Genomic DNA, 23,530 nt, shown 5'->3' with positions numbered 1-23,530 from the left:
TTGCTGGTCCTGAAGTTACAGTTTTGGTTAGAGAGGCCTGTTGAGCATGCTGATTCAGTCCACCTTGAGCTTTGAAAGAAAGGTCTAATTCTGTTGTCAGTTAATCACAAGTGCATTAAAAATATAGCTCTATCAAGTCCCACATTTATATGCAATCAAATTGAAAAGGACCAGACAAACAGTGCAAAGGTCAAATAATTACTGTTTTATATTGGGACAATACAGTTCATATTTTAACCAAAGACCAAAAAAATGCAGTTTAACTCAAAGGCACAACAATTAAAACAGAAAATAATGGCATCTCTCAGATGCCTAATTTCTAAATTAAATAAGCAAATACACAGATTTTTGTCCCCTCCCCTCCCCCAACCCAAGCCCACAAGCTTTTCCCAGTCTTGAGTTCTCGATGCTGTACAGCATCCAGCATTGTGGACTCGTGAGGCGCTTGAGCGTAGCAATTAAACAAAATGCTTGCGAGGTCTAGGAATGGCAAACCAAAGGGACCTCAAAGTGCAGATACATCTTTGCAAACACGTTACAGGATGAGCTGGCTTTTGGAACACTATCATTTTGCTTAAATTCGGGAAGCAGGCTTTAAAAATGCAAAAGGCATACTAGTTGTATTTCAGTGCAAATCTTCAGCTGGTAATTGGAAAAGTTTCCAACAATAAAAAATCCTTTGTGTTGCCTGTTCCTCCCCCACCCAAAGCTGAAATGAAGAAGGGAAAAAAAAAAAAAGCAGAACCAAACAAAACCAGAAGGATTTACAGATGACTTTGGAATCATTTAGGAATCCACTACTGCCAGTGAAAAAATTGAGGAACTATGACATCGAAAAATCAAACTCAAAAGAAATCTTGCTTCATTTAGACTGCTCTTCACGTAGAGAACGAGCTTCCTGTTACAGGGCGTTTGGACTTTTATTCTAGTCGTGTGGAAGGTGGAGGAGCTGAAGACGGAGGGCGGGCGCTCGGGCTGCTGCCTGCCACCGTCCCGAGGTTGAGCCCTTAGGTTGCAGTGCGTCTGTGGATTTTAGGAATGTTCTCATCGCTCTGTGACACACACTCAGATTCAGCGTCACTGATTTTACAAATGGTTTGAATTCAATGAAAAAGATTCGCCTGAGGCCAAAAATATCAAGACCTCAAAAATAGGAATGCAAAAATATTAAGGGAAATGAACCAATTTTGTAGATTCCTACATACAAAGTTTCCAGAACATCTATAAAAGCACAAAGTCATAAGAATTTATTTTTCCATTACATTAGTATATATAAAATGAATAAATAGTATTTATAGATTTAATGTGTCTTATGTACATATACATGTGCTCTGTTTATAGCTTAAATAAAAATGCTACAAAGTGGGAGACCACTTAAGGGGAAATCATAAAGAAAAAAAAAATCAGCCTTTTAAGTTATCTACCCAAAACCTCCATTAAGAAGTTTTGGGGTGTGTCCAAAAATAAGGAGAGGAATCCTAGTAACACTGTACTACGCTCTCCTGATCACCTGCAACACAGAGTAGAAATGTGGACTTTTCCTTTCACTGATGATGGACACTAGCTCAGCTAGTGCCAAAGCTCAGTTATTGCTGAAAGTTAAATAGGAAAATAGATTAGAATTGGACCAAATGTCACTTATTTGGGGGGATGGGGGGAAAAAGAAGAGGCATAATCACTTTGTGTTAAGTGGGAAATGGAGATCTCATTTATCTCTGAGGTAGGAAAAAAAATATTCCAGAGACAAGTAGCATAACAAACTGTGAGGGGGAAAGAGGCCCCGGGAGAGCGGGCGGCGGCGCGGTCCAGGGGCCTCGCACAGAGGAGAGATTGTACCGTTCTGTTTGTGAGAACAAACAAGGCTGGAACTCTGATAAGCTGTGCGACCCCAAAGACATGCTGTCAAGGTGTCCGGTTACAAAGTGAGAAATACTGCGCCCATCCCCACACAGAACAGGGAGTTAGCATGGGGATGTGCAAAGGGGTGTTTTCTGGAGGTATTCCTGACTCCTCACTAGGGTAAGGTCCATGGTTAAGTGCTCTTAAAAGCTGCTTTCAAAGCTGACTTTGGAGTTCTGAGATCAGGATCTCAGCTTTAAAAGTTTGTTTCCTTCCGTTTCCTACGCACAAGACACATTCGGACATTTCTGCTAGGTAAGTCACAGAGGAAGCCAGAAAACTTTAAGAACGGTCTGGTAGACTACACGGGGACAATAAAGAAGGAGGGGAGTTGCTGAGATGTGAAAGTTGCTTATTCAGTCTACGAATTCTTGGGTGCTTCAAATTGATAGGAATGTACGGTCTCTCGGAGACGAATTTCTATGGCGAGAGAAGCTAGCGGATGCAGTCAGAGGCCCACCGTCCTAAGCACTTCCTCACACTGTTACAAAGCTGATTTTGGTGAAGGTGGTACACTGACGTCTACGTGCAAGGGAATTGTGGGCAGGTCCGATACACTACCTAATCAGATCCGACAGGGAGAACCATCCGGGAGGCAGCCGGGGCGACCGTTTTCTCTTAGAGGCCAAGACACGTCTGGTGATTGTCCTGGAGCTTTATTCTCTTGATGCTGGAGCTGGAGTAGCCCTCGTCGCTGCCGAGGCTCTGCATGCTTCCCCGCTCGTCAGAATCGCTCACGCTGCTGCTGCTCCAGTCCAGGTCCCCCGTGAGATAGTCTGTGCTTTCAACGTCTACATCGATTTCTTCTGTGGGGAGGAGAAAAGAGAGACATGGGTGAAGGCGTGCACTGCGGAACTCGGGCCGACAAGGCATGCCCGCGCCTCGGACACTGATCTAAGGGAAGAGGGACCCGTGACTGGGGGTCCGTCAAGATGGGCTCACGGAACCATCTCGTTGCCCCTGGAAGGTGGGTGAGGAAAGGGAGGTGGGCAGCGCCAGGGGCCCTCACCCCTGTCGGAGTCGGAGCGCTCGGAGGAGACAGTGGAGCCGATGCTGTCCATCCGGACCCTCTCGATGCCCAGCTTCTCCAGCTGCCTCTTCAGGTGCCGCTGCTCTCGCTGAAGCTGATCTATTTGGTGAATGGCTTTTCGGTCACAATCTTCAAGTTTCTGCAAATCAGAGGGGAGAGCTGTTGGAGCCCATGGGCCGAGTGCAAAATGGGCAAGACCCTGCATCTTCCTCCCTGGCTAGGAAGTGTGCCAGTTTCCCGATGAAGCCACCGGTGGTTACTCGTCAAAGGTCCTCACAGACTCAGGAAGTGGACGGGTCAGTGACTCCGTCATCACCAGACTTTAGTATTAACAACACTGTGGCTGTTCATCAGGGTCCTAGGGGTTCCAGCATTTGAGTATTTATTTTTTCTTTTCTAGTTTTTGGGCCACACCTGGTTGTGTTCAGGACTTACTCCTGGCAGGGTCTGGGAGACACTATAGGATGCTGGGGATGGAGCCTAGGTTGGCCACATACAAGGCAAGCATCCTACCAGCTGTCTTATGGCCCCCCTGTTTAAATCCTGAAAAGACTGTAAGCAGGACACCCTCATCTGGCCTTCTTTGTCTGCAGCGCCATCCTGGGCACCCATGTGAACTGGGACCAGACCCGTGGCAGGAGGTGACACACAGGGCCATGGAAACATGCTTCTCTGAACCCATGTCCCGATTACGTCAATACTTTTTGGTCTCATGCTAATTCTCAGTTAACTCCTTTTTTCCTGGCAGGAAATATTAATAATCCCTTTGGAAGCCCTGATTCCAAACTGTCCAACAAGACAACTTCAGAAACACACTTTTGTTTTTGCAAATCTGTCCTTTCTCTTCTCCAGATAGTTACAGATGAATGTTTTATCCTGACCGTTTTTGCTATACAACAGAGGTTCTTTTCCCCCTAGAATTGTCATGCACACAGAGTGCTATCCATAATTAAAGCGACATTTGTCTAGTCATGTCTGTATGACCGGACAAACATTGTCATAGCGATTCTTGCCATGGCGCTAGGGAGCCTGAATACTACTTCCTTATCCTTTGCTATTTAGACTATGTACTGAGGGCTGGGTACACAGGAGGTTCTAGAAAGTTCTGGAAAGACAAGATGAGTATACCTTGTGCAGTCTTAACAACGGGGTTAACCACTAACACTAATTATTATCAGTGTCAACTCTGACAAGTGCAGGGAGACAGAGACAGACAGACAGACAAACTCAATGGCAGGATTACTTATAGCAGGAAGGACTAACCAGGTCAGGGAAGACTAGTGATACCAAGACTGTGGGACTATGTGTGAGCTTAAAGATAACAGATGTGGTGGGGGCCTGGACTAAAGCAGAGGGGACAGAATGTGTCAACAACCCTGGTAAGAAATGGACAGACTCAGGGATATGAAAGAAGTGCCAGAGCAGAGCGAGAGAGCATACCTGCAGCTGTGGCCCAGCAGGCAGAGGTTAAGGCAGACCAGCCAACAAAGCAAAAAATTCAGATAGGGTGACTGTTGAACTTGGGAGTATTATTCTCTGGAAGCGTAGAGAAAAGTTGTGTGCTTGTGCGCACACATACCAGGATCAGAGGAATGTAGAGAGTGTTCTGTGGAATTTATTGCACTCATGATGGAGGGGTGAGGATGGAAGTAGAGCAGGTTGCGAAATATTTAGATCCTGGGGATGATGTGGATGTATATGGTTCAGGAGTAAGAGCTATCAAGGATGGTTCTGGGTGCACATGGGTGGACATGCTGAGTTTGGGGTGCTGTGACTCATCCATAAGACAGGGTGGAGTTCAGAGGACAGCATGTCCAGATAAACATTTATTGTCCCACAACAGCAGGCAAACAAGTCCATACTGAGAGGTGGAGCTAAGCGGGAACCCGCAGGATCCACATACCTTTATGTGCAATTTGGCTTTTGTTAATAAACTCAACGTTGTGTGTCGATTTGACTCAGGTCCAAGTGGCACTAACCCCTTCAGTTTCTCCAGGCACAAGCGAAGATGGGCCCGTCTGTAAACACAAGACGATGGTAGCATCTGAGAATTTCAGTGAGTGTACCCCAGAAGTAATTTCAACCAGCAGGAAGTTGGCAGGCCCAGTGATGCCAAAGACCTTTTGCTGAACAGAGGTCTCTGGTGAAAACCAAGTGAAACAAAATCCAGGGTTTCCTAAAATTAAGTTACTTATCATTAAGGAGTTGGGGAAGGGACTAATTATCTGTTATTGGCACATTTATTGGGTTTTCTACAGGTTTCTGGGTTCTGATATGAACCAGAGAATACCCATATTCAGAAAATAATGGCACTCTTGGGTTAGAATCCTTTTATTCTTACTTTTTTTCTTTGGGCCAGAGCTGGCAGAACTCAGTGGACTGTATGAGGTGTCAAGAGGCAAACCTATCTCTTCAGCAATAGAATCCTTTTAAATCGTACTTTATTCCCCTCTCAGGAATACCAAAGTCACTATAATTATGTCAGTGCCCAGTATCTTAACATATGAATGATACATGCATGTACTTAGTTCTTATGGTTTTCTTGTAATAACAAACACTGAAATAACCCAATTATCAGTAGAGAACTGGCAAAATACATTATAGTATGCCCACACTGTGAAGTAGCATAGAGCCATAAAAATGCATGTACTATTAGGAAAGAACTCACAGAAAAATTACCTAAAGAGTAAGATGTCAAAGAGTACATACGACATGATACTTTAAAAATAAAAACAAAAAATAAATAAATAAATAAAAACAAATAATTATGTATTCCCATAGTTTTAAAAATATAGTTTATAGTCTGGTATGATACATTAAAAAACTAGTAACAGCTGGGCAGTTGAAAAATCTGGGAAGAGTAAGACAAGGAAAAAGAATTCAACTTTTTATATTTTGTCTTTAAATATGTGAACTATTATTCTCCATAAAGTTATTCAGATATAACTTTATATTATACACTTGTGTGTGTGGGGGAGGGGTTTCTGTTTTTGTACATCTGGCTGTACTCAGGGCTTACTCCTGACTCAGCCCTCAGGGATCACTCTCGGTGGGTCAGGGGAGCGTATGTGGAGTGCTGGGGATTAAACCCAGGTTGACTGCGTGCAAGGCAAGCACGTTACCCACTGGACTATTTCTCTGGCCCCTTATTTTTTTAATAAGGAAAAGTACATCACTGGCATTTTTATACAGATAAACATACTGAATAGGTGGAGACAGCATGGCAGGGCATAGCAGGGGGGTGGGGAGGGGGGAGAAAGGCTGATGAGGTGGGTTCCGGGGCCTGCTGGAGAGAGCTGTCGGTCAGAAGCACATGAGAGCCTCCAATCTGGAAATTGATGAACATTTCACTGAAACCATGGTTCGGGCTCGATTCTAGAACTGTGGTTTCCAACTCCTTTACATGTGTGGGCAACACTTTTTTTTTTTTTTTTTTGAGGACTGGTTCCAGCAGATAAAAACCACTATTTCAGATTTTAGCAGATTCCAGGGATATCTGGATTCCAGATTATCAGATACTCCAGAGAAATAGCCAAGATTCAAAATTATTTTGGAGTGGGGGGAAGAACCATACCTGGCAGTGCTTGGGGTTACTCCTGGTACATTGGGGGTGACTCCCAGCAATGCTTTGGGGGCCACCTCGTCCTGAACTGAACCTGGGCCTCCCCTACGCTAAACAGGCCCACTAGCCCTTCGAGCCATTTCCTCAGCCCCAAGATTCAGAGTTTCAATTTCACTTCACTGCCTTACAGCCTGTGCAGCTCGGTCCATCTCCAAAGAGCTTCCTTTATGGACCTGTATATACTATTTATTGAGCAAGGCACTGCTTAAATTATTTAATTTTGCTACTTAACCATTGGTGGCAAACTCCTTAGAAAGTTGGAGCTACAGTTTATTATTGTCTTGCCTCAATCCCCCCGCTGGCTTAATGTTTGCTGAATGGACTATCACCTATTCGAGTAGACTTTCAGCTTCGTGAGGACAAAGTCCACCTCTATAACATCTCTGCATGCTCAGCAGTGCTCAGGCACTAGGAGTCTTAGACGTCTGCCCATGTCCACTGTCCACACAGGCTCCAGCAGAACAGAGACGACCTGAAAGCTTGATCGGTCCCTTTTGCTTTCTGAACATTTTTTTCACTATATTAGCAAAAAGTGGGCATATAAGACGGAAAGCGCTTCAGAAAGCTCTAGGACATGTCAACCTGCATGAGGATAGATACCGAGGGAAGTCAGTTCACACTCTCATATCAAAACTGTAGCTGCTCCCCCAAGGCCGATTTTGCAAACGGTGCACTGGACTCCCTTCCTAAACCTGGCTTGGAAAGGAGTTGGCCCAGACTCTCCCGAGTCTGCTGGGTATGCCTTGAAAAAGTGCACCACGTTCTCTCCTGGGCTAGGGGGTTTGATGCTTGCTCCCCACACCTGTCCATGTGAAATGGCCACAAGCAAAGAATCCCATTAGAGGTCTGCTCTGTGCATAACTACATGAGGAAAGAAATGGAAGTTGAGTGTCAAACATACTTGTTTACCCTAGATAAAAAAGGAACGAAGTAAACAGATGATTTGAAAACCACCGAGGAAGCATTAATTAGTCACACGTACAGTTTCCAACTTATTTCTCACTACCAAGCTAGTAGTCTAATTGCCAAACCAGGAAAAGTTCAAAAATTAAAATTAGCTTTAGACATTTTTCAGCCTACTTGCTATTTGCAACAGCTGCATGATTCAGAATAGTGTCATTTTAGTCCTTTTGTAATGGGGTTTATCTACAGATATGAGTATGTAAATTTTTTAGGAAGTTTGTCTACTGATAAAAATGTAATAAAGTCATCTTTCCATGCACTGTCATGTCTAGTTAGCGAAGTTGAGGCCAGAAAACACAAATTTCACTACCCTAATGGGGGTGTCCAAAGAGCACTATTTTGTGTTCTGAACTAGAAATAAAATCATTTGCTTAACTGGAGATAAGGACAATACATGTTCATCAAGTAATTTTATGGTGAGTTCTATGTACATAGGACCACAGCACTCTCTGGATTTTTAGAGTGATCCCAAGCCAACTTTTCTGTCTCTGGTAGTGCCTGCTGAGGCTCTTTCCAGGGTCTCATTGCTCAGTTCAATGGCTGCCTGTCACCTACCTGCAGACACATCCCCAGGGCCAACTGCAGTGGAAAAGGAGCTAAAACAAGCCAGTTCAGTTTAATCATAAACTAGTGAAATTCAATTCCAGATATGTATATGTATATATTATATATGTATATATTATATATGTATATATTATATATCTCATGTCTCATATATATAACCAATAGATCCCTCAATCTTGTCAATCTTGAGACATGCTCTCCCCAGTTGGGGGTAGGAAATCCTCCAGCCAGCGCCAAGCACATTTGGAGGGCTAGCAGAAGTTTTACCATTCATCGCTGGTCACTCGCATCGCTGATCTGGATCTGACATGGGATGTAGTCCCCTATCACAGCACCTTCCAAGCCCTCCCCTTGCTGAGAGCTGCCTCCCTCTACATGCCAACAGAAAAGGATTCTACCAAGTATGCCTCTCTCCTATTCCCTATTGCCCCTTCTTTCCTCAACTACTTTGTATCCAAGCCATGAACTTTGATCAACTTCAAACTGCTGACTTTTCACAAATATCACTTCACTTATTCGGAATGGCTCGATATACCTTTGGTCACAGTCTACATAAAGAACCAATCTTTGATCCGCACTGTAATCAGTAATGCTCAGAATGAAATGTGGCCTATAGGTTTTAGTCACTAAGATAGACACAACTATAGCCTCTTTTTAGTATGTGGTTTTGTCTTTGTTTTGGGGCCACACCCGGAGATGCTCAGGCCTGACTCCTGGCCCTGCACTCAGGAATTGCTCCAAACGGTGCTCAGGGGTCCCTGAGCATATGGGATGCTGGGGATTGAACCCAGGTGGGCTGTGTATAAAGCAAATGTGCTACCTGCTGTACTATTGCTCTAGCCCCTCTACAACAACAGTATGTTGTTTCTTAAAAAAAAAAAGAATCTCAATTTTTACTTATTTACATTTGTTTTGTATTTGCTATTTTTCAGTCACCTTACAACCAAGAGTTGGGATTCAGAGTAAACATTAGGCATCTACTAGTGCCACTTTGCTCCCTGTGTGACCTTCACCAATGACTGAATTCCCTGGAGCATCAGTCTCATCAGCTGGGGAGTGGGGAACCTACTGCAAGAGTTTGCTTATTAACAGACAAATCTGAAAACCTTCACGAGGATTGAGAAGGTGAGCATTCAAAATGGCAACAGGGATTTTTGGAATTTTTTTTTTTAACCCCATCCTAGTTTCCTCTGTTGAATGTGATTACCAGGAGGAGCAAGCAAAGGTAACAACAGCACTATAATATTCCTTTTAAAATCAATAGGGCTTGGGTGGGGCACAAAATTCAGTGGTAGAATACACGATTTATATGTTTGAAGTCCTGGGGTTCAATCCCCACACCAAAACAAACAAACAAACAAAAAAACAATATGGAATTCACACTGTCCAACTAGGGAGATAGAAGCTTTCTGGCAAAACCCAATTTCCTGAATTCTTCCCTTAAAAAAATGGACATACTTTGTCATTAAAAGATTTCATAGAAAATCTAGTCCAGTTTCTATGGAAACGCAGATCTTATGTTAAAGACATGATTTTTCACGTTAAAAAAACAAGTGAGGATTTTATACAGCTAATGAATATGAAAGGAAAGACTCCTTTCTGGCCACTCAGCCCAGAGCAATAGAGTAGAAGGACCCTGCCCATGCCAATGGGCACCAAGCTCCTGCCTTATTTCCCTTTGCTCCTTGCACATGTGTCCTAAAGCGCACATGGCTGCCCGCCCCTTGCACGCCCCCCACATCTCCACTGCAGTGGCCAAAGGAAAACACAAACAGGGGCAATTATGGATTGACCTTGGAAATCCCAGCACATCTTTAGTTGTGTCATCCCAATGCAGAGAACCTAAAATACATCCTGCATATAGGAAAAGAAAGTAGAGCATATCCAGGAACAAACTAAGAAGAATCTATAGAAAAAAAAAAGCCATAAAAATTTGCTGAAAGACCTTAGAAAAATTTGACTGAAAAAATATAGCATATTCCTAGATTTGAATCCTCCGAGTTAAAAATGTCACTGTTAACTATGACTGTCTACAAATCTACATTATTCCCAGAAAAGAAATCTGAATAATATTCTTTAAATGCTGAGAAATTAGTCTTTATTGAAAAGAATAAAAATGTGAGGAACAGCCAACATTTTTTAAAAAGATGGAGTGTGCAATAGCTAATATGAAACTGTACTATGAAGTCCTAATAATTAAAAACAGCATATATTAATATAGGAATAGACATACAAATCAAGTGACCAAAATTTTAAATCCCCTGAAACAGAACTAGGAGTAGATACAAATTTAAAATGGAGATAATATCCCAAGCCCTTCAGATGTTTATCTCAAAAATGGATTACTCTGAAACTGTGGGAAGTGAAAGTGGCAGCCTCAAAATCAAGCCAAATATATTAAATATTTAAATATAAAACCTATTTGGATACTACAAAGTTCTGCTGTTACTTGTGCTTACATCTTGTCAGTCAAGAATTAAGGAAAACATGGAGTTGGAGATAGAGTACAGCGGGTCAGGTTCTCCTTGTATGTGGCCAACCTGGGTTGGATCCCTGGCTCTACATATGGTCCCCTATGCCCTGACAGGAGTGAGCCCTGAGTACTGCTGGATGTGGCCCAAGACCCCCTCTCCACCCTCAAAAAGAAGAAGAAAAAAAGGAAAATTAAAATTGCAATGAAGAAAATCATTAATGAAGAGGGCTCTGGAATTTTGAGCACACGTGGCCTGCCCTGTGCGCTTGGACAATCCTGAATACTGCTCTTTTTATTTCTTCCTCGAGACTCAAGTTTCCTTGATTCTATCCATGTGTGGCTCTTAGGCTGACAGATTCGTAAACGGGGGAAAAGATGCAACAAAAAGAGTAAGAGAGATTGTGCTATCTGCAGTGCTCCTAAAATTACTGTGCTTTTCCTAAAATGCTCCTCACTTGAATACAATCATACCAGAAATGGCATCAAATCAGATGAGCACTGTGCCTATGTGTGTCTCTGTGTGTTTGTGGCTTTGTTTCTTTGTTTGGGGCTACACCCTGCAGTGCTCAGGGTTTACTCCTGGCTGTGCACTCAGGAATCATTCCTGACAATGCTTGAGGGCCATATGGGATGCCTAGGGCCAAACCTGGGTTGGCCACATGCAAGGCAAGAGCCCTACCCGCTGTACTATCACACTCCAGCCCCATGTATGTCTGTATTTTGAGCGAGGCACTGCTCACTCTCCTTTTTAAAAAAAGTTTCTCTGCTTTGGGGCTACTCCAGGCTGTTTTCAGGAGCTATTCCTGGCTTTGTGCTTAGAGATCACTCCTGGTGGCACTTGGGGGACCATATGTGGTGCCAGGGATTGAACCAGGATCATTGCACGCATGGAAAGTGCCTGAACCCCTGTTCTACCTCCAGTCTCCCTGTTAAATGTTAAACAATTGTTTTTAAGAAAAAACAACCAACAAACACATATTATTAGTACTTATTGACTCTTCCTCACCCGGTGAGAATGTTTGTATCTAGGACAAAAAACCAGGGAATGTCCCAACAGTTCAGGTAAGAGACTGAAAATTGAATGACTAGCCTATGTTTAATCTTTGACTTTTTTCCAAGGGCAGACACCACCTACTGAAGAGGTTTACCCAAGAAAGCTAGATTCTCACAGTACAGATATAAGAGCTTCTCAATACTACCAACATAGACCAGACCGACACATTGATGATATATGTCCTTCCTTTAAAATAACAACTACCAGGCTGTGGCCTAAGCCCTCTGTAGCAACAAAGCACTGTTACAACATCCAAGAGTGAAATCTGAATGTGGTCAAGGGACTTCGGAAGAACTCAAAGTGGTGCAATGCCCAACACAGCTCCAGACCAATGCAAATGTTAAAGGCCCCCAGCTTCTGATACAAGGACCTTGGTCATTCGAAAAGCTGAAAGTCAAAATCTCTAGGGAATTGCCATCAATACGAAAACTCTCCCTACAGAGCCCTACCTCGCTGGAACGGCTTCTCAGGCCAGTGCAAATACTGGCGGAGGGTTTGACCAAATGAAAACAACAGCTTAGATCGGGTGGCTGAGTCCTCCCCACAGAGCACACACAAAAATCTTTTGTCACTGGGTCAGAAGACTCTGGCAGAGATAATCTTTCTGGACCAGCTGCCTAATTCCAGCAAGGCTGCACATGACCATTCCAGAAAAATGAGTGCCTGCCTTTAAAGGAGATGCCAGAACCCTCTTTTGGAAAAAAGAGTCTGTTCTAGCACCTGACTCCTGCCCCACTGTCTGCAGTCATGCGACCACTCAGTCTCCACGTGCTGGGGGCTCACTGAAAGGCGTGGATCTCCGAACTAAGAGATGGATACAGTCAAATCACCAATAAAGAGCATAGAACAGGAAAAAGACAAAAACATTTCCTATATTCCAACAACATTTACTTGGTAATGACCATGGAAAACCAAGAACAATTAAAATACACATAAAGTAAGAATATCTTTCACAATAAATATATACTATAAGCCTTTAGAGAAAAGAAAAGACTTTTGAATAAATGAAGACATATCCAAATCAAGGAATAGAAAGATCAAATATGTGTTCTGAGCTTTAAACATTCATATTGAAATTTGTTTGTCATTTTTTTGGGCACACCTGGTGATTCCCAGGGATTACTCCTGGCTCTGCACTCAGGAATTACTCCTGGCAGGGCTTGAGGGACCATATGGGATGCCGAGGATTGAACCTGGGTTGGCCGTGGCAAGGCAAGCACCCTACCCACTGTCCTATCGCTCTGACCCCTTTCTATTAGAATCACTAAATTTTAATGTTTTAAATCCCCAAAGAATTTGAATGATGGGAGTTACTACCCAAACTATATTAGGTGATGGGAATTGATATAAAATTCATTAGGAAAAATAAACTGATGAAAATAGTGAGCGCATGGTAAATAAATAAAGGAGGTGAGCATAGAAATTTGCTTTACTAGATTTTGAAATATAAAATAATGCTTTAAAGATTAACACAATATATATGGCATAGAGGAGCAGTGGATCAGTAGAATAGGATACTCTAGAAATAGATTTTACCATTAAAAAATTTAGTTGCAACAGATAGCAAAAAAAAGACTGAGTCTGTAAATGATAAATTGGACAATTGTGTAGTACCCAAAAGGACAGTCTAATCGTACAAATTATAACCTGCACTTTACTGAATTTTTTTTCAAAATAAAATCCCATCAGTAGAAAATTGGCTAGTTACTGAATCCACAATTTTCACTCACAGATATAAAAATGATTCAATTGTACCAGCAATATAATGAAAATTGGGGCTGGGAAGAGAGTACAGCAGGTAAGAAGCTTGAATTGTATGTGGCTGACCCGGTTCAGTCCCCGGCTCCCTATATGGTTTGGTTCCCTGAGCCCACCACGTGTGAGTCCCAACAGTGCTAAGCCAGGAGGAAGCCCTGAGCACAGCTGGGTATGGCCCCAAACTAAAGAAATAAAACACGTCTTCTCGTGTTCTTATTTTTAACTTTTCAAATTCATAAAGGTCTTAAATTATATCATCTTGTGAAGGTATATGGAAAATAATGCCTATAACCTGCCTGATGGTAATGCAGCCAGTCAACATCAAAAACTCTAACAGCACCTTTAATTCCACAACTATAAATTTATTCTAAGGAATAATTATGATGTTGGACAGAGATTTAGCGACAAGGAAGTTTAAGGAAGCACTTTTTATATTAGCAAAACACTGACAAGAACATAAACCTGAGGACTGTTCATGAACTGACACTTCCACACGCGTTGTCAGAAGAACTGACAATTTCAACCTCCCCGACTGTGGCAACAGAGGCTTGATTCCATTTCTTTCTTTTTTCCTCCTTTATCATTTTTAATGACGTACCGTGATTTATAGCACTATGAATGGTATTTTTCATGCAAACGTTGCTCCAACACCACACCACTGTCACAGTACTCTCTTTCCTCCCGAACCCCTCCCTCCCGCAACCCCTCCCCACCAGGAAAGCTCAGTTCTGTACACAACATCTACAGTTCTGATGCCTTTGGCTGCTTCTTGCTTCCTTATTATGGTGCTTTTTTTTTTTTTTTGAGGGGAGGGAGGGCCACACCCTGCAGTGCTCAGAGCTTACTCCTGGCTCTGAGCTCAGGGACCACTCCTGCTGGCTTGGGGATTGGGGGCTGGGGGAATATATGGGGTGATCAAATCAAATCTGTGTTGGCAGCATGCAAGACAAACACCCTATCCGCTGTACGATTGCTTTGGCCCCATATGTTTCCTTTTACTCCACATGAGAATGATTTTGTGGAGGAGGGTGATAATCTACACACACATAGATGAGTAAAACTAAACTTAAAATTCCACAAAATTGAAAATCAATGATAAAAGTTTATTAAAAAAATTTCAAAAATGGTATTATCTTTTAAAAGCAGGTATATAAACTAGAAATTAAAAGCTAATACATTTAAAGATTTACATGAACTAGATAAATCCTACAAATACATGATTTAATAAGAGTAAGGAGTGAAGAATATTCAAAAATTTAAAGTAAAATCTGAATAGGCGTATAAAAGTCTGAAAGTATGTTTTATCTTAAAAAGGTAATGTTGGCTTTATTGTTAGAAAATATTATAGATAATGCCTAAGTATCTTCATTAATAACAAACCAAGAAATCTATAGATGTAACCACACTCCATCTCTCTTATCCTTTCCTCTCTCTGTCTCTCTCTCCCCCACCCCCTAGCCCTGTCCTCACATGTGCTAAATGCTTGTTCTGGTCTGAAATTCTCTTTCATAGTAAGGATCTAGTCTACCCTTTCAGAATCAGGCTCCATCTTCAAAGAGTGTTTGCATGAAAGAACCCCATAGATTTATGGAACCATCATTATACGGCATCATCCTGTCCATGCAGGACGCTGAGAAAGACTCTGGATGGGCAGCCTGAACTTCAAACTGATGGGAATTCAGAGACTAGAAGGAGTTTGTTCAATGGTTCTCAGTCTTGCCTGCATATGAGCATCACTTCGGAACATTTAAAGAAAATTCCAGTGCACGGGCCGGAGAGATAGTGCAAGGAGCTAAGGCATTAGCCCGCATAGCGCTGCTGGGTGTGGCTCTGGAGGCCCCTGAGCACCTCCAGGTGGGCCTAGCAATCCCTGGAACTACCCACACCCAGAAGAAGGAAAAGAGAGATTATTTAGTGCAGAATCTCAACCCAAACCAACTAAATAAAAACTGCAATGGGTGAGGCACAGATATTTTTCTTTGGTTTCTGGGCCATACCTGGCAGTGCTCAGGGGTCGCTCCTGGTTCTGCAATCAGGTATCACTCTTGGCGGTTCAAGGCAAGGGCCTTGACCCCATACTATTCCTCTGGCCCTTCCTTTCAGAATTTTTTAAAACCTCACAAAATATCATCACAAGTTATTTTTAAGCATGATGAAAACAAATGGTTATTATTTTTTTTTAAAGTCATTCCTAGAGACTGATTTTGCTTTAAAAAACTCAGGAGAGGGGCTGGAGCAATAGCACAGCGGGTAGGGCACTTGCCTTGCATGCGGCCGACCTGGGTTCGATTTCCAGCATCCCATATTGTCCCCTGAGCATTGCCAGGGGTGATTCCTAAGTGCAGAGCCAGGAGTAACCCCTGTGCATCGCTGGGTGTGACCCAAATAGAAAAAAAAAAAAAAAAAAAAACACCTCAGGAGAGGGGTAGTTTTGATTATATAAATTTGGGGAAAATATTGATAATTGCTGAACCTGGGTGATGGAATAATGGGAAAGCTAAAGTTGATTACATTATTTCTATCACTTCTATATAGTTTAAATTTTTATAGCTATTTATAAAATAAGCAGAAATAAAATTTGTTTTCTCTCACCAAACTATGAACAAGGTGTTTTTAAAAAATTAATTTCCATTTATGTTTTGGTGCCACACCTGGTGATACTCAGAGATCACTCCTGGCAGGGTTCTGGGGACCATTTGGGGTATTGGGGATTGAACCCGGTCAGGCACAAAAAGGCAAGCACCCTCCATTGTACTATCTCTCCAGTCTATATCTGTGTTAAATAAGGCATTAAACACAGAAATATTTTTTATAATATTTTTAACTCTTCTATGATAAATAATGTTTACACAAAGGATACTGATAGGCGGATAAATATGAAAAACAAACCTGGTGTACCGTCCACCCAGCTAAGAACTAAAATATTATAAAGCCTGTGAAGGTTCTTGGTGGGGCAACCTGCTCTGTGAGGCCGAGACGGGCTGCGTGAAGGTCTCTGCCACGGGGAGAGAGGCAGCCTGGAGGGAGCGTCCTTCTCCTTGGACACAAAAGCACAATCTGATGTGAGGCTGTGGACCAAGGGGCCTCTTCTTTTTCCTCTTTTCTTTTTTAATTAAAAAAAAGTTAAAGGTTTTGCCAGCAACTCTAATGTGCAACCCGAGTGGAGAACCACTAGACTACATCACTGAATAAAGGCAAACTTGGTTTGAAAAATGTTGAAATAAGCAGAAAGAGACAATTTGGGTAAGAGACAATCAACCTGCACCAGAAGGAACATCATATGGATGCTAGGTCTCTTCTAGGTGGTCACCATCTCTGAGGTCTGCTCTGTATCTATTCCCTGCGTTTCTGAGAGTCTATATCATTAAATTGCAAATTTATACACTTGCTTCACTTGTGTGTATGTACATGACTGTGTATACATGACAGGATAGCACTGTCAAACTGATTTAGTAACGGGCATTTTTTAAAAAAGAACACCGTGAAAGCACGGCCTGTGAATTTAAAGGCTTGGACGCTGGGACAGAAAGATACTCGCAGGAGAAGGAGCAGGCCGTAGGAGGCCAGGATTTGAGGACTGGAGATCTCTGCATCTACCAAGTGGCTGCCGGGCAGTGACACTCAAAAAACCCTGAGAGAATTCTTAAATCATCTGGTGCTACTTGTGAAAAGAGTCTAGAAGAGTAACCACGTCTCAACGTAAAAACAAAGAATCAGACACCTCCTCAGCCCACCCATCCAAACCGACAACTCACCGATTCTTTTCCATTTCATTATGAGTTGATCTGAAAGAAGGAATAAAAAAGAATAAGATTATTTTTGTCTTCAAGAACCACTTCAACGCTAGCACAATTATTTTTAACTTACTTGTCTCCAAAGTTGGTAGGAGAGAGAGGAAGGCAGAAAATACCAGTGAGCTCTATTGAATAAATTAGTCCATTTGGGAGTTAGAGAAGTGTAAATACCTAAAAGATAGTTTGAGGAGAGGTAACGAAGAGGCATGCATTCCTTAGCAGAAAAGTAATGCATTTTAAGGAAGAAAACGAAAGAGTCTATTTATAAAGATAGTAAAACAGTCACACAATAGGATGTGAATTGGGAGTACATAATATCACAAAGCTTTCTTTGGGCTGAGGGTAGAACACTGCAGGCGGTGCTCCCACTCGAGCTCTCTAGGTTGTTATCAGTGTGGTATGTACCAAAATTTTATGCTAAGTGACTTGACTCTAGAATATGGTTTAAAATTATGAAAATAACCTCCAGCTTCCCTAGGTCTGTCCTCTCCCTGAAGCAATTTGTCATGCTAATTACGTCATGATAAAGTCACTCCATTTACTTCTGAATATGCCACTTTTGAAACCTACCAAACAATTTCAGAAAAGAACTTCCAAAACTCAGCTTACTGTGGAAAAAATAAAACGTTTTACTATCCTTGTCCTGGACTAACCCTTCTGTAAAATGGGAATAAAAATCATTGCTAATTATTTATGGAACAAGCATGGATCAATGAGGGAGCATGATGATTAGAGAGCTTTGGATGAAAGCTGTGGTAGATGTGAAATCATATTATTAGTGTGTTTATAGTTGGCCTTGAATATAAGGTCTGGTCTAGGAATTTATGGACAGGATTCTACAAAAGTTACAAGAAGCCAGTCAATGTGGCGATCAGTGATCTCCTCACCCAACTCCTTCCCAAGAACCAAAAAAATAAACTTGAGAGTCTTCTAACACAATAAAGTCCAATTGACTTTTCCAATGGAAATTCTTTAGGATCTAACCACTCTAGGGAATTAGTGCTCTAACTGAGGCCATGAATTCTGTGGGGCCATAAGCAGAATTTTGGTAGCCTTAGGAGACAAATTTGCACAGTAACCATAAAGGAACCCTACGGGAATGTTCAGACCCTCAGGAGCACCACCACCAAGTTTTGTCACACCAGAGAGATGTGTGTGTGTGTGTGTGTGTGTGTGTGTGTGTGTGTGTGTGTGTGTGTGTGTGTCAGGGTAGAGAGGAAGGGGGCACCAGGCAGAAAGATGGGAAGATGGAGGAAGAAGGGAGAGTGAGTGAACAAATTAATGAAAGTATTCTAAGTTTTAGAATATTTCTTTTCTAGGTAAAGGATATGTGGGCCTTAAAGTTAGTCAACTTAAAAGCTTTAAAAATGAATCATCACCTGGTTATCCCTCAGCATTTTTCAGTTACATTTTTCTGGAGGCTTACTTCCTGCAGTTGCTTAGCAGGATGTCACAGTTAACAAGAACTTGGTCCGTACTCCAAACCTTTGGCTTTAAAGCACGTGGCATTTTCGTTTTACCAGGGAATAACAAGTTCAAAGTCTGACAGATTTTTCAAATGGATGAAAGTATATGACAACAACTGGTCAAGACTTCCCTATTTAGCTATAAATAAGGATGGCCTAAGGAGGAGGTGGTGAAGAAGAGGGTGGATATTGGAAAAGAACACGGTCTTCGAATATAGGAAATAACAGCACACTGACCACTCTTACCAAAAGTTTCTGGATTCTTTAATAAAAAATTTCTCAAGCCCCATGATAAAAATTTTAACAAATTCCATAATAAAGCATAACTCCTTCCAAACTTTGTGAACAATAATCTTGGAAACAACAGGTTTTATTTGATTATTAAGTATACCACAGATGGTGATTTTTATGAGGGGGCTTAAACATAATAGCTAGGGAATTAGTGAAGTGAATTGGGTTTACTGAAACAGAGTTTATCTTTAATAAAAAGGCTATCCAAAATGATTTGTTCAGAGATTGCCTGCCAATGTTCACATTTTTAATTAAAGCTTTATAAGAATACATAGATATCTTGTGACAAAATTATTTTCCATGTGATCACTGAAAAGAGTTGCTAACTCTGAACTACTGATATAAGCCAAGTGTCACCACTTAAAGATATATTTTAAGAAAAAAATAACCAAGCCACACTACAGAGTGTTGAGAATGGGAAAAGTCCTTGGGTTCAAAAGACTCCCTGTGTGAGGTCGGTTACAGAGCCACTGTCTCATAAAAGAACTGGGTGGCAAGTCCTGAACTTCCTCTTTCATACAAGTGCCAAAGCCTGTTCTAGCAATTTAATAACACATACTTTTAAAAGTTCCAGATTCCAATTTTGAGCATTTATTAAGTGATTTTAAAAATCAGCCAGGAAAAAAGAAATCAATTCCCTGTATTCCTGTACTGTAGATGATTCTACAGCAATCAATAGTCACAATTTCTTTTCTGTTTTCAAACAAGTAACAAAAAAAAGAAAAGAGTTGACTAAACCCTGCATTTTTTAGTACTTGATTAGTTTGATATGGGTTGAAGTTGTTTTTTTTTTAAATGGTCAAAGAAAAAGTAACCCACAAGTCTCCACAAGCAAAGAACATATAGCATTTCGACCAGAATGAACAAGAATAAATTGTTATCCAGTGATTACATAAACCAGCTGTAATCTCTCCCTCCTCCTTAACTCAGTTCAAAATCCTGAGCAGACCCGGCCTGGGGTACATGTCTAATTCAAATAAAGGGGTCAAACTGCATTCTCTGGGGAAGATGTCTCACCCTCCAGGTAAGTGTTACTCTAAACAGGTCACGATTAAAGTGATCACACTGAAACAATACAACCTGCTCTTGCTTCATATGTTTTCTTGGTAAGGTTTAATCATGGTCTCTCAAAGATGCTTGCACCACTGATGATATTACATTAATTTACTATTAGTCAAGAATATGGACAACTGACATGGCCCCCTTGACTCTCATCATGGAAAGCAAACTAAACCCATTAGCAGAGCTTTTCTAAAAATTTAGGGTCACAGGCATTTTTCAGGAATAATACTGGATATTAAGAAGAAGAGAAATAATCCGTTTCTTGGCTTGAAATTCTCAACCATCATTATTTTTCTTTCCCAATCACCCCGGGGGTAGTGGCCATTTTGGAACTAAGCCATTTCTCTTCAACATTTCTTGCTTTTCCTCTGCCCACCACCGAACATTTACACCCCAACCCCCAACACTCATGCAACTTTCCTGTGAAAGTTAAAACATTTAGAAACAAAATGCTGAAGTATTAATCCTGGACTATTAATGTGGTTAACTCCTTTCAAATCATGACTGGACAAGATTAAAAGCAGCAAAGGGACAACACTTTTGAAAAAATAAATAAATAAAAGCAAACAAAGGCCTCAGTGTTCTTCCAGACAAAATTTAAAAATATTAGCACTGTAACAAAATGCAACACAGCTTAATTGTTTTACATTATTGCATAATACAAGGGAGTATTAACATCCTTCTTAAAGGGCACAGAACAATTGGCTACACCTTCAGGTAATGGTAAAGATGGGAGGGAAAGGGAAAATCACTGTAATTAATTATCAGGTTCATTCTTCACATGTCTTCCAATTCAGGCACTCAGCACATGTGTGCTGCTGCTTACCTGTGGTTCTACTAATTTTAAGGACAATGTGATGAGTCAAAGCCAGAGGAGACAGTAAGTACAAGAGTTTTGGTTTAAGTGGGAACTTCTAGGCTTCCAAAGGCTACATAGCTAATTGCAGGAAGTTATTCATGAGGTTAAAGTGGGATAAGAATTTTAAATTAGTGAGGAAGATGTTAATTTTATTAGAACAAAAGGCATAACTGAATGGATATAAGGAAATATACTTCCTAGCTTGTTGTTCTGTTTTTTAGGGCCACACCCGGTACTGCTCAGAGGTTATTCCCAGCTTAGAAGTAGGGGGGCCATGGTGTACCACTGAACCCAGCTAGGTCTACCACATGCAAAGCATATGTTCAACCTTTTGAGTTATCTCTCTGGAACAGTCTAGCTCACATATTTTAAGGGCAAAATTGAGGGGAAAGGGACAACTGCATTAACGGCATATTCATTTATATAAAAATTTGCTCAGAGTTTTAATATGTGATTTCACTGGTCTTTAACCAAATATTTCACAGTGGAAATCACAGATTTTTAGAGCCATAAGACTCTTAATATCATATATTTCTTCATCACCAAATAGGTAGTTTTTAGATCTAATCATGTGACAAAATTAGATGATTAAAGAACTAATGTTCTTAATTTACATGTTAAATATTATATCTTAATACCTATGCCAAGTCAATACTTTAACATGCTTATCAATTCTTCACCATGAAAAGTGAAGAAAAACAGAATATAACTAGCATTGTTGGTTATAAGAAGCTTGTCTTAATTTTTTCATGGACATATTCGTTTATAGTAATACAGAATTTCAGGGCTTTAGCTCCACACCTCTAAATGTGTACAATTGTTACCAATTTCACCACCAACGTTCCAGTGCTTTCAAACTAAGCAATTTCTGAGGGCAAAGTATTACCAGTGTGTCCAATTTCACTGGGAGTTTCCATAGATTTTCTGCTCCAAACGGAAGAAAAGCAAAATTTAAATAAAATAAATTAAATTAATAGAGAAATGTGAGGCATTTACATTTCTCTTTTCTGGTTAGTCCCGTCATCCCAGATAGAAGAGCAGATTTATCCCATGGCTTAGGACCACGAGTGCTTTACTGATTCATGACTGCCGCTTCATGTATTGCCAGGGTTATAATCACAACAGGCGACTTCCATTCTACAGTTTGGGTCAGCAACAGTATAATCTATCAGACAGAGAAATATTTACCAAATTACCTGCTACTGCTGTTATTCTTCTTGGACTTGTTCCTCCGTTTTAAGGCACCTCTTTCCTTGTTATTGTATGGTAACATGGAGGCATAACCATGTTCAGCTTCTAGAAAACCGGAGGATCCAGTTAATGAATGAGCCCGGAACATTCAATGCGCTCTCCCCAACACAGCATTCCCCTTTGACATTTTATTTCTTTTTTCATGAAATAAAAGGCGGCTGTGGGAATAATGAAACGACGCAAGGTGGAATTCTTAGAACTGTGTTTCCTTTTTTAAATTGTGTGGCTCCCTTCAATTCGGAGCAGGTGCAGGGAGCATTCCAGCTGCTCATTGTTGAGAGACAGCGCAAGTCGCTGAGCTCCCGGAGCCTGGGGTTCCCATCAGCCAGGTCCAGCAGGACGGGAGTGGGGGCGCGTGGAAAGGGGGCGAAGGTGCGGGGCAAACACGCGGAGGCTGCGGGGTGGACAGGGAGCTGAGCGACCCAGTGGGGACGGACCGAGGGGCTGACTCAGGGGGGGCCCTGGGCACCCCACTTGCGATGGCGAGCGCAGGAAGCGGCGCTCGGGACCTCGGGGGACAGGGGCCCCCACTCCCACCCCCATTCATTGCCTCGGGGAGCAGCGACGGTCCCCCGACCGCGCGTGGGGAGAGCTGGAGGGGTTGGGAGCGCTCGCGATCGCACTCCCTGCGCCTCCAACCACCCCCGGAGCGGCTGGGCGCCTGGACCCCGCGGCCGGCCCCCTCCCAGTTCCTGGCCCCGACTCGGGCCGGACCCTTCCCATCCCCGTGCACCTCTCTCCCGTCGCTCCAGGTAGTCAGCCGCCTCCAGCAGCATCTGGATGTTCATCCGAACCGCCGCCGCCATTCTGCACCGGGGGCCGGAGCCACGGGACCAACCCCCACAGCCCACGAACTCGCTGCCTCCGCCGGACACCGCGCCCAGCTGCGGACCCCGCCGAGCAGGGGTGAGGAAGCTTCTCGGGCGACCACGCTCTCCAGAAGGGGGAGGGGGCCGGTGAGCTGGGCACCGCCGACACCGTGACAGAACCCGGAGAAGAGCAGCAGCCGCCACCGCCGCGGAGTGTTTATCCCCGACTCACCATCCCCCCGCCCCCAGCCCCTTCTCTTGACAGGCCCGCTTCGGCTTCGCTCCTCATTGGGCGCTCCTCAACATGCCCCGCCCCCGGGCCTGCCCGATTGGGGGAAGACACCAAGACCCCGCCCCCCAGGGTCCGCTCCTCTCGTTGGTTGGTCACGCTTGACAAGGCCCGGACTCCGCCCCCTCTCCCCAATTGGCGACAGGATTCGCAACTCCGCCTCGTGCTCCCTCCCAGTTTTCCATTGGTTCCAGACCGACAAGCGAGCCCCCTTTTGCTTTGTGAGTATTGGCCGACAGCTACAAAAAGCAGCCTCTTCGCCTGCCTCTCATTGGAGACGCCTTCCAGAAACCTCCCAGCCGCGATGACGTCACCCTTCTCTCGCCCGGCGAGCCCAGAGTGGCTG

General features: G+C 42.6%; 1 protein-coding gene across 1 annotated transcript; it reads right to left on the bottom strand.

Annotated features, from left to right (window-relative positions):
- Positions 1-185: 185 nt before the first annotated feature.
- On the bottom strand, positions 186-23,117 carry MXD1 (MAX dimerization protein 1). The gene is made up of 6 exons (XM_004609146.2): positions 22,820-23,117; positions 22,032-22,131; positions 17,119-17,148; positions 4,833-4,947; positions 2,909-3,068; positions 186-2,705 (listed from the first exon to the last, which is right to left on the bottom strand). The coding sequence occupies exons 1-6, from the start codon at positions 22,890-22,892 to the stop codon at positions 2,518-2,520; spliced, it is 666 nt and encodes a 221-aa protein (XP_004609203.1). The 5' UTR covers positions 22,893-23,117; the 3' UTR covers positions 186-2,517.
- Positions 23,118-23,530: the final 413 nt, after the last annotated feature.

This window comes from Sorex araneus, chromosome X (assembly GCF_027595985.1).
Source record: "Sorex araneus isolate mSorAra2 chromosome X, mSorAra2.pri, whole genome shotgun sequence".
Classification (NCBI taxonomy): domain Eukaryota; kingdom Metazoa; phylum Chordata; class Mammalia; order Eulipotyphla; family Soricidae; genus Sorex; species Sorex araneus.
Note: the sequence above shows the minus strand (reverse complement) of the source record. Positions and strands in the feature narration are given on the sequence as shown.